At 38.2% G+C, this 15,753-nt stretch overlaps 3 protein-coding genes across 3 annotated transcripts; 2 read left to right on the top strand and 1 right to left on the bottom strand.

The window, feature by feature from the left end:
* The first annotated feature begins 131 nt into the window (after positions 1 to 131).
* Positions 132 to 5,194, top strand: LOC109191375 (probable protein S-acyltransferase 17). The gene is made up of 10 exons (XM_019342015.1): positions 132 to 410; positions 518 to 611; positions 871 to 965; positions 1,108 to 1,275; positions 1,911 to 1,983; positions 2,065 to 2,117; positions 2,973 to 3,064; positions 3,154 to 3,206; positions 3,475 to 3,600; positions 4,549 to 5,194. Exons 1-10 carry the CDS (start codon positions 262 to 264, stop codon positions 4,822 to 4,824), a joined length of 1,179 nt encoding a protein of 392 aa, XP_019197560.1. The 5' UTR covers positions 132 to 261; the 3' UTR covers positions 4,825 to 5,194.
* Positions 5,195 to 7,558: 2,364 nt separating this feature from the next.
* LOC109191415 (ABC transporter F family member 5-like) lies at positions 7,559 to 11,870 on the top strand. Its single transcript, XM_019342065.1, has 9 exons — positions 7,559 to 8,563; positions 9,331 to 9,672; positions 9,832 to 9,972; positions 10,107 to 10,286; positions 10,377 to 10,532; positions 10,861 to 10,962; positions 11,128 to 11,256; positions 11,452 to 11,556; positions 11,662 to 11,870. The coding sequence occupies exons 1-9, from the start codon at positions 7,733 to 7,735 to the stop codon at positions 11,755 to 11,757; spliced, it is 2,082 nt and encodes a 693-aa protein (XP_019197610.1). The 5' UTR covers positions 7,559 to 7,732; the 3' UTR covers positions 11,758 to 11,870.
* Positions 11,871 to 12,326: 456 nt separating this feature from the next.
* Positions 12,327 to 14,135, bottom strand: LOC109191416 (threonine synthase, chloroplastic). Its single transcript, XM_019342066.1, has one exon. It carries the CDS (start codon positions 14,036 to 14,038, stop codon positions 12,452 to 12,454), a length of 1,587 nt encoding a protein of 528 aa, XP_019197611.1. The 5' UTR covers positions 14,039 to 14,135; the 3' UTR covers positions 12,327 to 12,451.
* Between the last annotated feature and the right edge of the window lie 1,618 nt (positions 14,136 to 15,753).

Consider the following 15,753-nt stretch of genomic DNA (forward strand, 5'->3'; position numbering starts at 1 on the left):
TTTGATTTTGTTATAATTAGTTTAAATAAATATTAATAATAACAATAATAATGATAATACATTTATTATTAGTGTAGTAAAAAGAAAAGTGGTTAAATGTAAAAGGGCGACTACCAGTAGTGTGAAATGTGAAGCGAGAAATAGAGTGAGTGGCGGTGGGACTGAGAAAGAAAAGTCAGAGAATAGAGAATAGGGAATAGGGAATAGGGAAGAGGGGGTTTTGTTTTTGCATCAAATTACGGAGAGAGGAAGATAATAGTTATGGAGGTACAATGGCTTCTGCTATGTCACGGCCTTGTCACACTACTAGTGGTGGTGTCTTTCCTCTGCGGTCAATGGCCTATCTTCGACGGCACTTTCATTCAACGAATCCACATCTTCCTCACCTTTGGTGCTTACGATTATCTCCGGTAACTCTCTCTCTCTCTATCTATATCTATATGTATATTTACCTAATTCCTAATTCGAACTTGTCTCTGAGCTGTTGCTCCGTTGCCTATGCCGGAATTCGATTCAGGCGATTTGTTGCTGCTGTTTGTGGTCGCAAAGGCACCGACGCCCTCCTCTCCGTCGAGTACTATTGCTGTGATCGTCCTAACCCTACTTTACAGGTCCGCAAATATGTTGTCAAATTACATTTGGTATTTGTGACTTGAGAATTCTTTAATCCTTCTTGCACTATGTATGTACTACAATATTTATCAAATCTAGTTTGTACTCAACTTTTCAACTAGTTTTGAGTTTAATTTCCATTTTTGTCAGTTGAAATGAAATGTGAACTCTTGTATAAATGTTTGCCTTCTTTTTTATAATTTTTACTTCAAATGTGTGAAGAGCTTATTTGATGCATCTTTGAACTCCCAAATGCAGCTTATTTATGTAGCAATACTTGGAGTTACTTATTATGTTATTGTTCAGTCGTCATTCCGCTACATTCCTGGGTATTACATAGGTGAAGTGCACAGGTACTTAGAAGCAGTTATATTTACTTCTTACTCTCTTGTCAAAATATATTCATCAATTTTGGTATATATACATACTTAAGTTATATAAGTATGTGTTTTGTGTGTATGTGATTGAGTTTCCATAGAGACTGTGCATTTGCAGGTATACAAGCTTGTTGGCAGTTGCTGTGGGTATTCTACTCTTTCTATTGACTAGCTTTTCTGACCCTGGAACTGTGAATGCTGAGAATGTATCTCAATATCTCTCTGCTTACCCTTATGACAATATTATTTTCTCCGAGAAAGAATGTTCAACTTGCAAGATCCTAAAGTGAGTTTTTTTTTCCCCCATCACAGTTTTAGAAGCATAGTTGTCAAATCAAGATTCTATTTCCATCAACAGTTTTAGTTTTGCAAATCAATAATCAAATCTTGAGATTCAGTTCAAACTTCCAAAAATAACACAAGTAAACTCTTTTTGAACTAGGGTTGAATTCTTGGTGTCACTTCTATTCATAATTCATGGTTTCCTATCAAAAATGATTTCAAGCATCTGAATTAAAAGCATCTATTCATAAGCAATGAAGTGAACAAGTGCAAAGAGAAGAAGTATGAATTAGAAACTAAGATATAAATTTAGGAAAGTAACAATTTTTTGTTTGTTTTTTTAGTCTTAAAATCCTGGAGAGCTATCTGGGGAAACAAACTAATTAAGAAGGAACACAGAAGTAACTAGTAACTGATGACCATAAGCAAATTACAAGAATTATACGCCTAGAATTCATGTTGATTTCCTTACAATTCACCTATATTTCATGCTCTGAGCCTATGATAGATTTACCCGATTGGTTTTGACTTGATTTACCATTCACCTTATTCTTAGAATCAGTTATTATACAATTTAGCACTCATAATTTTTTGCTTCTAACTGAAACCAATTCGACTTCATTCCATTCCCTATTTCAGACCTGCAAGATCGAAGCACTGCAGTGTATGTGATCGCTGTGTTGCTCGGTTTGATCATCATTGTGGATGGATGGTTTGTAAACTGTACCATTGTCAGCAGTGATTTTCATCTTATCATTTATTCTAATTCCTTGTCTTATTTCCTATTACACAGAATAATTGTATTGGTGAGAAAAATACCAGATACTTCATAGCTTTTCTTTTCTGGTGAGTGAATAATATCCGTTGCCTGACCACACTGCTAATATTAAGAATTATTTTCTTCTATTTATTTGACTTAGCATTCATCTAGTCAATACTCTTGAACACCTTTTCCCAGATAAAGATGTTTTGACTACTAACAATCTTCCTCTCAAGACATGCCACACATCACATGCATTTTTCCTTTATATAAGGAAAAGGTTTAACTGTAATTGGCATTTTAAAACTGAATGCCAATTTTTCGGGGGCTTAAGACAATATAAAAGATATTTTTTAAAAAATTTGTCTGCTTTCAAGAAGCCATGTTATAAATGGAATAAAATAACTTATGTTTAAAATTAATCCGTGTAAAATGGCACCATATTTTGTGACACTATGAAATTACAAAGTTCCCCTCATAGTTAAAGAAACTTTGAGGGAAATGGCCTTGCCTTATAAAGCCGTGTGCACACAAGAAATAGTTTATTTTGTAGTAAACACTTAAGTATATACCCATCTTCTTAAATCATCATTTAAGAATTATTACAGAAAACCAATGGTTTGTCATATCTTTTTTATTTTTCCTAAAATAGTTTATAACCTTTTACCTTTGATATCTGAAGTGGGTTGTCATTAACAAAAAAAAGGGTATATATTCAACGTTTATATTTTGCCATATCTGGGCATATTTGTTTCTTTTTAACAAATTGTAAATATTGCAGAAGAGCCACCAACACTAGTTTGAAATTTCAATTTCATCTATAAAATCGAATGGAGAAATAGGATCCACATAAGTGATTTTCACTATATTTGGATTAAGGCTTTAGCATAGCCGAGTATTTTTGGACATGCTCAGTTGTTTGATTGCGGATCTCTCTACAGGCATTTCCTACTTTGTGTCTATGGAACTGTTGCTATCGCTCTTGTTCTAGCTGGTCAGTTGAAAGAACTACAGGTTATACAGATTCTTACAGGTAAAGTGGACTACTTCCAAGCATGTTATACTTGTTGGCTGAGTGCTATAGGCAAAGAATGAAAATCTGTGGTGTAATTGTTATTGCAGTTTATTATGGCATTGAGAACAAATTCCGTAGTTTGGCTCCATATGTTATACAGGTAAACTATATGTACTTTTGTTTATGTGTCATGATCTCTATATCTGATTGTATAAAATTTGCAAACTCTTGTTGAATCCTCTACTATTTTACAAACTTTAAAGAAGTGTGATGTTGGTGCTATCTGTAATTAATTGTTTGAAACCTGTAAAATGCTCTACTATATTTTTATATTAGAGTTTCCATTTGATTCCTGATGTGTTCATATATAATCTTCTTTATTTGTATGTTCACAATGCTCCTAGTAATGATTTTGTGGCATGTAACAGTGGCTGCTGGGTTCATACAACACACAAATACTTATTATGGTGTTTTTGGCTATAGTATCTATGCTGATGGCTGGATTCCTTGCATACCACTCAAAGCTGTGTCTCACAAATACTACCACAAATGAGGTATCTTTATTAAATTCCTATATTCATTATAATTATTGTTGAGAAGAATCTATATATTTGCATCTCTCTGGACAATGCTTTGAACAATCTTTGAGAGGGAATATGATAAATAAACCAGCTGATCCCAAGAACAGAATGCTATTTCCTTGATAGGTCAAGCAGTTTCAACATCTTTCACCTTGTAAAAACTAAAAATGAAATGTTCATCTGTGAATCAAGAGAATTGGATAAGTAGGAAATTATGTATTTATGTTTCACATTATGGGTAGACAACTCTTTAAATGGAAGCAAATTAGCAAAAGTCTAGTTTGATTTGTCCTGCTAAACTTGTCATATGACTAACTAGGCTGAATTGTCTGTCTACACACTGGGATGTGATAGTAAGTGTTTAGATCATCATTTTATCATCTCTCCATTGTCCAAGTCTGAGAACAGATGGATAGTAATAATCTGAAACATCCAGAGAAGTCATAAATGGATAACAAGTAAAGAAGAAAAGCAATGTGACTGGAGTTCAATAGGCAAATATATTTCAGGTATTTAAAACCTCCCTAATTACTGATGATGTCATATCAATTATCAAGTTAATTCAAATAACAAAGTGCAACTTGAAAATATTATTGCTGCATTTAAATAGTAACAGGCAAACTATACAAGCTAAAAGATATTTTAAATTGGTCCCCTTTCTGAGTATTGATCACATCTAACTTGTGTTATGAAGTAAAGCCAATGGGTAACTAAACCTATCAAACCAAATTATACATTACTGAAATCTAGGAAACCAAATTATATAGGTAGCCTTTGAATTCTTGAACTTTTCTTACTGAGCAAGTTTCATAAGCACATGGAACACATGATAATGGGTGAAAACTGCCATTCATTCACTGCACTATGCCACTATGTGAACGGTAAACTAAATGGTTTGTAATGTTCTCATATGAAATGCAGACTTTCAAATGGCATGATTACTTGAGCTGGCAGAAGAAGGTGAATGAAGCAAAGGCAAGTGCTGTGGCTCTAAAAGCAAGTTTAGATGAAGTAAGCCATGAAAGAAAGCATGATGTCAGCAAATGGAAGGCCTTCTGCTGTAGGTCTCGTCTAGAAGAAGTGAAGGTGGTCAAAACTAACATTTATGACAAAGGATTATTCCAAAATTTTCTTGAGATTGCCATTCCTCTCTCAACAAGACGGTTGTTTTATAAAAGTAAATCAAAATCAGGGTAAATAAGTAAGCAAGCCTATTAATTTCTCTAGTGGGTTGGCAGCCAGCTGAACCTGGGCTAAAGTCATCCTGTAGCACCAAGGGGAGAATGGTCTAGACTTGAGTTTTCCCAACACTGGTGCCTAGCTTGTGATGGTATCTTTTAGCAATGATGAGTTGCATGCAGGTTGGATGAAACAAGGAGAATTGAAACTGTGTGGTGTGGCTGTTATTAACATAACAGTAGGATAAAGTCTTGATTTTCTCATTCTTGTGTAATATACAGGTTTTCCCCCCATCATTTGCATGTGAAATATCATGTTACCTGTTTATATGTAGAATATTGGGTTTCAAATTTGAATATAGAGCAACTTTTTCAGCTGTTTACTTGGGAGGGTGAGAATGTGAGATACCTGAGCAGAAGCTTTTTATATTGTTTTATGTTTGATGAGCACTATTGTTGTGTGGTTCAACCATTTGCAGTTGCATTTCGCCACCAACCAATTCAAGTGGGTGGCAGAAGGACCCCTCATCCAAGCCAAGCCAAGGCAGGTACAAGGAAAAGAAAACTAGTAGTATATGTATATCTTAACTGAAGTTGCTGGATTGATTTTGTATTTTTGCATTGTTTCTTCTGCTGCTTAACACATTCACAAATCACAACCCAGGCCCTAGTTCTACAAGTAGAGTAGAAAACGGTAAAGAGACTTTCGTATTTCTTTGTATTTTGTACAACCACATATTTCGTATTTCCTCTCATCTCTCGTGTATGTATGTGAACTTCAAACAAAATGAGATGTCTCGACCAACAAATTTTGGCTATAAATTTTTTCGCCGTCGCCTGCAAACAAATTAATAATTCGGGAGTTGTTTGCCTCTTGAGAAGGTGTGAGAAAAATAAGGAAGATGTCTCGGTAGTAAACTTTTTGCTTTTTTGAGAATTCCTCACCTGAACAACTTTCGCCGAAAAACAAGAGCGTTCGAAATTTGTTTGCCTCTAGAGGAAGAAGAGATGTGCAACTTTTGATGAAAAAAAGCAAGGGAGAAGAGTTGGAGGAAAATGAGGACGAGTTTAGAGAAATATTGTGGTGCTTTGTTTTGTCCATTCTCAAACTTTCTCTTTTATTTCTTTAGGAATAAAGGTCAAATAGGCTACTGATTACACACGAAATTATAATTGTATTATTGAACTCAAAAAAAAATGCAATTAAGTCACTAAACAATATACAAAATTAAGCAATTAAATCGAAAGTGACCTTTTTATATATTAGTTGCTTGTGTCGCGGTTACCAGCTTAAAAATTAATTTTTTTAATTTTATTTTAATAATTTTAATTAAATATTTTTTTTTTTTAAAAAAGAAGCAAATAGCTTTTATATTATAATAGTAAATTACTCTTTACACAAATGCTTTTATATATATATATATATATATATATATATATATATATATATATATATATATATATATATTGAAATTTTCATGGTGCTTTTCATTAGAAATATACTACAATAATGTCAGGTGGGGACAGATCCCAATACATAATAGTAGGCTGCTGGAATGCAGCGGATGCTAACGCATGAGCTAAATAATTGTCTGATCTAGGGATAAAACTAAAAGAACAAAATCAAACGAAGTTGCAATAGACTTACAGCTATCAATAGCATAACCAACATATGAACGAACTGTAGATGGGGGCGAGACGAGATATCGTTGCAATGATAGGCAATCTGTGTAAAGATGTACTGCTGCTTCGCCCCGGTCCTTGAGCCATGATAATGCTTCTTTGCTCGCAAACGCCTCGGCCATGAGTGGTGAGAAACAAACTGGAAGAGGGACACTGAATGCTGCCACATATCCTCCATTCGCATCGAGTAGAACCGCCCCTACCGTTGCCATACCTGAGTCGTGAAGATAGCCGGCATCCACGCGGCATGTCCTGGGTAACATTGCCGCCGTGATGGGGGGCACGGTGGGCATGAGGCTGTGCGGCAGCGGTGGTCCCCCAGTAGGTTCCGGATGTTGTGGCTGCGTCATGGGAGCGGCTAGTGGCCGTGCATTGCGCCATGCTTGCATGGTCGCCGTGGCCATCGCTAATAGTCTCGTCGGCCGTAGCAAGGCGGCATCCCACACTGCTCCATTCCGTGCTCTCCAAATATGGTATAAGATTATTGTTGCATATAATATTTCATTAGAGTCTAGAATATTTAGGAGATCAGAAAACCAAACATGAAAAGTATTTGTCACAATATTGAAAATTGGAAGACTAGATTGTTCCCATATGACTTTCACAAAATCGCATAGCACCAAATCCTCAACAATTCCACAAGTGCTTTATATATATATATATATATATATATATATATATATATATATATATATATATATATATATATTCATTTTTATGGGGCAGTATTCCTAGCTTTATTTCTTTAATCACATGGATCCGCTCAAGGTCCATTAGGAAGTAACTTGAGTTTGCCTAATTTCGCTCCATACGACTATACTAAATTATACCCTTTTAGGCATAAATAGCTCAATTCTAACCCCAAATCAAATTGATGAAACTCATTATCAGATTGTTGTCATGAAGTTGGAACCCCACCCTACATTTTGACATTTGTCTTGTATCTAGCTTGGATTATTGGTGTCACAAAATGACACGAGGGGATCATTTTCCTATTCCTTGAGAGCATATACGTACCACAAGAACAGTTTATCTGGTATCCCCCGTTGGAGTTCATTTTAGCCACAAAAATATTAATAGAAGAAATGTCAAATTTCAATATGGTAATCAATTACACACTGTTTTCTTCTTCAACCCGCTTGCCTTGTGCTCGTTAATGGAGGCGCTGTGAAGAGTTTCTTTTTCCTCTCTTCGCGCCTCTCGGAACCCTTAATTTACTCTTTTTTTTCTTCTCAAGATTAAGAATGGACCTCCGCTCCACTTTCCTTACCGGCTCCGCCCACAAGGCGGCGCCGCTCTGCCCTCGCTTCCGCCCTATCTCTTCCACTTCCGCGCTTAAACTCACCGCCGCTACCTTCTTCAATTGCCCTGCAAGAAAAAGCTTCAGAGTTTCATCCAAACTGCGGGCTGTTGCGGTGGAAACAGTGGAGACTGAGGCCAAAGAGGACATAGAGAGTCTCTTCTCGAGCACCGCCGCCGGCGATGAAGCCGATGGCCGGCGCTGGAACAAGCAATCGTCCACTGGCATTTCGTCTGGGATTAAGCTGGAGAACATCAGCAAAGGCTACAAGGGGGTTACGCTGTTGAAAGATGTGAGTTGGGAGGTTAAGAAGGGCGAGAAAGTCGGGCTGGTGGGTGTAAACGGGGCGGGGAAAACGACCCAGTTGAGGATTATCGCGGGTTTGGAAGAACCCGATTCGGGAAACGTGATCAAGGCCAAACCCAATATGAAAATTGCGCTCCTGAACCAAGAATTCGAGGTGGAGGCTTCGAGAACGGTAAAGGAAGAGTTCTTGAGCGCCTTTAAGGAGGAAATGGAGGTGGCCTCACGCCTGGAGAAGGTCCAGAAGGCAATAGAGAAATCCGTGGATGACTTGGAGCTGATGGGAAGGCTTTTGGATGAGTTTGATTTGCTGCAGAGGAGGGCACAGGCAGTAGACTTGGATGAAGTAGATGTGAAGATTAATAAGATGATGCCTGAGCTAGGATTCGCCCCTGAGGATGCTGATAGACTCGTAGCATCTTTCAGTAGTGGGTGGCAGATGAGGATGTCACTTGGCAAGATTTTGCTACAGGTATATGCTGTTTTCTTGTTTCTTTTTGGGTGACTAGGCAACCTGCAGCCATGTTAAACCAGCCTAGGTTGCCCGTTGCTCATAGCTGATTGGCTCAAATTAAGAAGGCTAATAGGCCTCTCCCTCTGGGAGTCGAACTTGAAACCTTGTGATTACCCGAGTCTGCATGGGTAAACCTGTTAAACCAGTCTAGGTTGCCTGTTGTCCATAGCTTATCGGCTCAAATCAAGAAGGCGACTCCCACTGGGAGTCGAACTTGAAAACCTTGTGGTTACCGATGCACACAGCCTGACCAACTTGGTTGGAGTTGCCCATATGTTGTTTTCTTTATTCATATACAATTATGTGGATACTTATCTTGGTTTAATGTGTATGTATATTACATTTGTAAAAGATGTGTAAATGTTTGGGTCTTAGAAAAGTTAATCTTGTGCTGTATATATATGCATTACTATGATTTACTTTGAAGAAATGATACTTCCCATATGGCCATATCCCAGTAGGCCAGTAGCTATTGAAGAGATTTACTTAATGATGGCTGTAGATGTATCACTTATCTTGGTTGATATGGTGAATTTGGGCAACTTAACTATTTTGACCCCTAATATTTTTAAGGGGTAGGTAATTTCTATTTTGATTTCTCGAATTGCATACCAAATCACTATCCTGTAACTGAGTCGCTATTTTAGTTTCATTGCTGGCTTATATAACATTTACAGTGATGATATCAGATATCCTGTTGCAATAACATGATTAGTTGTTTACAGGACCCAGATTTATTACTTTTGGATGAACCCACAAATCATCTTGACCTTGACACAATTGAGTGGCTTGAGGGTTATCTTAGTGAGCAAGATGTTCCAATGGTTATCATATCGCATGACCGGGCATTCCTTGATCAGTTGTGTACAAAAATTGTGGAAACTGATAGGGGTGTTTCGCGGACATACGAAGGAAACTATTCCAATTATATTATTGAAAGGGCAGCATGGGTTGAAGCTCAGTTTGCAGCCTGGGAAAAACAACAGAAGGAAATAGAACACACAAAAGATTTGATAAGCAGGTTGAGTGCAGGGGCAAATTCAGGTCGTGCATCTACTGCTGAAAAGGTATTTCCATCTGTCTACCTTTCGCACATGATAGTTAACTTTTTCAAGAATGATTAGTAACCTGATTTTTAATGGATATTTACCGAACTCTCAGTCTAAGATGATCAATGTATTTCTTGTAAATATCGATTTTTTAACATTATATTGTTTGGTAAACAGAAGCTGGAAAAACTTCAGGAAGAGGAACAAGTTGATAAGCCTTTTATTCGGAAACAAATGAAGATAAGGTTCCCTGAGCGTGGAAGAAGTGGAAGAGAAGTTGTGACAATTAAAAATCTGGACTTTGCCTATGAGGATAAGGTTACTGGCGTATTTGTTAATATTGAATTAGATGCCACCCGGTTCCACTTTTCCTGTTTATCACATGATGTTGTAATGTGATAATATCTTTCTTGAGTTAGCATAATTACGAGTGTGCATGTACTATATTTCAGGTCCTTTTCAAGAATGCAAACTTAAGTATAGAAAGAGGAGAAAAAATTGCCATTATCGGTCCAAATGGATGTGGAAAGAGTACTTTACTTAAGCTGATTATGGGTTTAGAGAGGCCAAGCAGAGGTGAAATTTTGCTGGGGGATCATAATGTGTTACCAAACTACTTTGAACAGAACCAGGTGAGTGTATAGTTTGGCATGTTGATGTTGTTGGTTTATTTTGGTACATGATTTGAACGTAGTGGTGAGAAAGATGGTATTGTTGATTAGGCTGAAGCACTTGATTTGGATAAGACAGTAATTGAAACTGTAGCTGAAGCTGCTGAGGACTGGAGACTAGACGATATAAAAGGACTTCTTGGACGTTGTAACTTTAAAGCTGACATGCTTGATAGGAAGGTTTCATTTTTGAGTGGAGGCGAGAAGGTAAAGATGTTTTTGTGATTCTGGCATGCACATGTTGGTTTTAAGCCCTCCCTCCTTGCAGATTTTGACGTTTATTAACTTGTACATATTTAAATTACTTATCTTTTTCATATTGTTTTAAAAGTATTTTGTCAGTGGCATTCTATTCAAATTTTATTGCAGTTTCTGTGTATATACAATGAAAAAAATCTAATGCTATGTGCATGTGTAATGTGTATGTATAACAAAATAAATTTTATTTTTTTTGGCCCAACATCTTATTACCCATATTGTTAGCAAGATTATGATATGATGGTTTTAAGATAATGATTTGTTTTGTTTTGGGTAGGCACGACTTGCGTTTTGCAAATTCATGGTGACACCTTCAACTTTACTAGTACTAGATGAGCCAACCAATCATTTAGATATACCATCAAAAGAGATGCTTGAGGTATGTATGCTTTCCTATTCCTCTTCCTTGTTTCTCTGTTTTACCATTATTATCATCAACATGATGGATATATCATATGGGTTTTATTCTCTTTCCCTAAAAATGTATTGAGTAATAGATAGATGATGATCATTCTTGTTTTGCAAATGCATAATATATATGCAGGAGGCAATAACAGAGTATGAGGGCACTGTGATTACTGTGTCGCATGATCGATACTTCATCAAGCAAATTGTTAACAGAGTGTTGGAAGTAAAAGATGGTACTTTACAGGACTATGCTGGGGATTATGAAGTAAGTTCTCTTGCCTAGTACTATTGTTAGTAAGTGTTAATTATAATGGATTTCTCGTCTCTAGTCTAGTCTAGTCTAGTCTGGATATATGTGAGGCAATATCTATCATATCATAGTCCACTTTGTAAAATGTTGTGTTGAGGATAACACATTTTTTGTCTGTCTGTAATGGTGCATTTATTTGAATATTGACAGTATTATTTAGAGAAAAACCTGGAGGCTAGGGAAAAAGAATTAGAGAGAGAGGCAGAGCTGGAGGAGAAGTCCCCCAAAGCTAAAGCCAAGGCCAAAATGTCAAAGGTATGTAGGTTATACATACATACATTATACATACATACTACAATACTACCCCCCTGCCCCCCCATTAACACACAAAAATCTTGATTTGACATGATGATGATGCAGGCTGAGAGGGAGGCTCGGAAAAAGCAGAAACAGCAGGCCTTTCAAGCAGCCAAACAGAAGTCCAAAAAACTCAAGAACTCCAAGAGATGGAACTGAATTATTATCACAGTTTCATTTATTTCTTCTGTTATTAATAATTTAGTTGAATCACCCATATTGTAACCCTGCTCGCTGTATATATTACTACAAAAACATCAAAATGAACCCAAAAAAAAAAAAAAAAAAAGTTATCATTAGCCTAGTGGATTTTGACAATTCCTTGCCTGTTTATTTCCTGTTACCCACCCACCCCTGCAAATCAGCAATACCATGCTCTACATGCATTTTGGAGCAGTGTGTGTTGAGATGCTCGGTAGTCTATGTTAAGAATGATTTAGAAGAATTTGTTGTATCACTTGTCTCAATAGAGAGACAACGGACAAATATATACAAACTTAAAAACACAATTTTTGTGTTTCAACTGGCTAAGCAAAAAACATAAACTTGGGGGGACCTTGCTTAACTTATCTCAATTCAGCATGAGATTCATTTTCCCCTCAATGGGTATAATATTTTGATGATTGGTTTTAAAAATATGATAGAAGATATGATTCATGATTTCAAACATAATTTCTTATTCAAAGCTATACTTCCCTAACAAATCAAATCAATTTCATTTCATGAAGTGAACCTAGGAATGAAGAATAATCAATTAATCTTAAATAGCCCAAAAAGGATAGATTTGAGTAGTACAGTTCTACATATGGCAAGTAAACAACAACCAAAAAACCAGTACATTAAATCAAAACACCTATTTCTTGGAGTTTTTGCTTAGTAAATACCTCTTGAGAACATCCATGACAGAACCAAAATCTGCCTTGACCTGCACAGGTGGATTTGCATACCCACAAGCCATGTCCTTTATCTCATGTGAATGATAATCAATCTTCGATTGTGTAAACTTGAGCCCATGAGCTGTACTAACCACCACAGTCCTATCAGTGGGCTTGATAACCCCGCTATTCCTAAGCTTGATCAGTGCAGTCAATGCCACACCAGTGTGAGGGCATATAAACATCCCCGTTGAGTCTGCTTGAGCCATCGCATCCATCAACTCCTCCTCTGTCGCCTCCTCAACAATCCCATTCGAATTCTTCAAAGCGAAAACCGCTCTGTCAATAGAAACCGGGTCCCCAATCTGAATTGCAGATGCAAAAGTGGTATTCGCCTTCACGGGTTTGAATTCTTTCCACCCAGATTTATAATGCAAGTAAAGAGGATTGGCATTGGCAGCTTGAGCACAAACAAGCCTAGGAATCCTATCAACCAGCCCTAACTCTCTGCACATGTGAAACCCTTTGTAAAATGCATATATATTACCCAAATTCCCACCAGGCACAATCACCCAGTCTGGAACTTCCCAATCAAATTGCTGCAATATCTCAATTGCAGCAGTCTTTTGACCTTCTATCCTCAAGCTATTAAGCGAATTGGCCAAGTAAATGGGCAATTCAGCAGTGACTTCGCGAATCAATTGCATACACCCATCGAAATCAGTGTCTATACTCAATACGAAAGCGCCATTAGCTATGGGCTGGACTAACTGCGCCAGGGATATCCTATTTGCAGGAAGAAACACAATGGAGGGTATCCCGGCAGAAGCACAATAAGCTGATAAAGCGGCGGATGTGTCCCCAGTTGAAGCACAGCCCACGCCCACCACCGGTTTGTGCATTTTCCGGAGCCTGTTCACCTGGCTCACCAAAACAGTCATCCCCAGATCTTTGAAGCTACCCGTGTGGCTAATCCCGCAGTGTTTGACCCACAGGTCATTCATGCCCATAAACTGTTTGCCGAAACGCTCAGCCCAGAAGAGATTAGAGTTCCCTTCAAAAGCGCTGACGATATCATCGCTTGCGATCTCCGGCAACACCCACTCCTTCTTGGACCAGACGCCGGAGCCGTAAGGCCACGTGGTCTTCCCGACGCGGGAGTCGAAGAGCGCGCGCCAGTACTGGCCGTCGAACTTCTTGAGAGCGTCCATGTCGTGCTGGACGTCGAGGAGGCCACCGGAGCGGCTGCGATAAACGATCTCGTCGAGGGAGTACCACTCATCGGAGCTGGGGTCGGCGCCGAAGGGGACGTAGCGGGCAGAGAAGTTGTGGGAGGAGGTGAGGCGCCGCGCCTCGTCGCGAATATTCTCGTCGGCGTTGCGTCGGTGGTTTTTGGTCTTTTGAGTTTGAGGAAGCGCGGCGGGGGCTGGGTCGTCGGAAGTGGTAGTGGCTTTGATGGGAGTAAAGTGATGGGTGGGGGACTGGGACTTGAATGAATGTTGATGGTGGAGTTGGGGGTAAGGGGAAAGGAAGGGCGATCTGAAGATGGAAGAAGCAGCCGCCATTATCAGCGATGAGAAAGAGATGGCGAAAGCCGGTAGAAGAGGCGGGCTGAAACCGTGACTCAACTCTTAATTCGGCGGATTCCAAAATATATCTCAACAAATACGTAGTTTATTTAGGGAAAAATGCTAAGCACTATGTATTCTTGTTTTTTTAATGCTCTCACCTTCTTCGGATTAATTCTAAGCCCAACTGTTTGCGACTCAAAGAATCATAATCTTCATATATACACAAAGAATTTAATTCAGAGTACTAAGGATGCGTTTGGTTCACGAAATGTTAGATTACCTTAAACAATGTCAGACTCTGTATTTGGTTTAAAACTAATGTACGTAAATAAGACAAATTGAAAGGTATCTCACATTCTCTTCCAATAGCTAAAACTCAATGTAGAAGTTATGTGACATTCCCTATAAAAATTGCATAACTTGAACCAAATATGAGAATCATATATTACCAAATAAATATAACATTGGTTATCTTATATAACTTTAACCTAACGCGAGTTATATCAATACTACTTGTCCGTTTACTTACACGTAACTACTTCATTGAGAGCATGCGATCAACTCTCAAGCAAGTTATCCACATGTATTCATATTTCTCAACAGATTGATAACAATAACACAATCTGACAACTCTCATGGTTCTAGTAATGTTCATGACGATGTTAGTCGACAAACTCACTTATCTCTGTGGCCAACTCAACAACAACCGCAATGGAGGGCAGTAAGGGGTTGGAGCTCTAGCCCCAACGGCCAACCTCCATACAAGTGTCTAGGCTATTTAATAGGTAGCAGCAACACCAACCTACTTGGTGGTAAGGATGCAAAATCTAGTTCACCTTACCGCCACCCCAAGATAAAGTTAAGGTGATATCATCACGACAAGAGAGAACCCAATGGCGAGAAAAAATGCATGCAATTGGGTGCCCGACTAAGCTCACGGTGAAAAGTGTTGGAAAAATTAGCTTAAAATGACATATTAAGTGGCTATTTTGTGGTACAATTATCAGTGGGGTCCACGTCCGATTTGGGTCGGGTCAAAGTGGATTCGGATTCTTCGTAGTAAGACGAAGAGATTGATATATTGTACGCTCAAAATGGATAATGGGTGAATGAGATATTGATTCTCAAAGTAGACCCATTTAAGTTGGGAAATGAAGGAAAAATGTAGGACTTTGTCCCACATTGGTTTGGAAACAAGATTTGCCCCCCTTATATACATGAGCTCTTTTCAAGCTTGTAGAATTGTATAGCATAGAGGCTCTCTCGCGGGGGGGGGGGGGGGGGGGGGGTGGTTTGCAAATCAAAATCCAACTAGAGGACATAAAAAAGGCTATCACTCCAACATCCCTTCAACAAGGAATCGTAGCACGTTTTATCCTGGGAAACCTCAGGGCCGGATTTTAGGCTGTGCAAGCTGGGCTACCGCACAGGGCCCCCAATTTTAGAGGGGCCCCAAATTTTAGAGGCCCAATATTTAATATTTACCTAGCTAGTTTAGAAATAAAAATTAAAAGTTTACAATTAATCTTAAAAGGTTTTATGAAGAGATGGTTGAAATATGTATTTATTGTCTTTTAACTTAGAGGGTCAAAGGTTCGAAACTCGTATATGTTAGTTTTAAAAATCATGATTTTGGAGGGCCTCAGTTATTTACCAAGAACAGGGCCACAAAAATCTAAAATCCGGCCCTGGCTACAACGCTCCTAGCA

The sequence above is a fragment of the Ipomoea nil genome, unplaced genomic scaffold (genome assembly GCF_001879475.1).
Source record: "Ipomoea nil cultivar Tokyo-kokei standard unplaced genomic scaffold, Asagao_1.1 scaffold1622, whole genome shotgun sequence".
Taxonomy (NCBI): Eukaryota; Viridiplantae; Streptophyta; class Magnoliopsida; order Solanales; family Convolvulaceae; genus Ipomoea; species Ipomoea nil.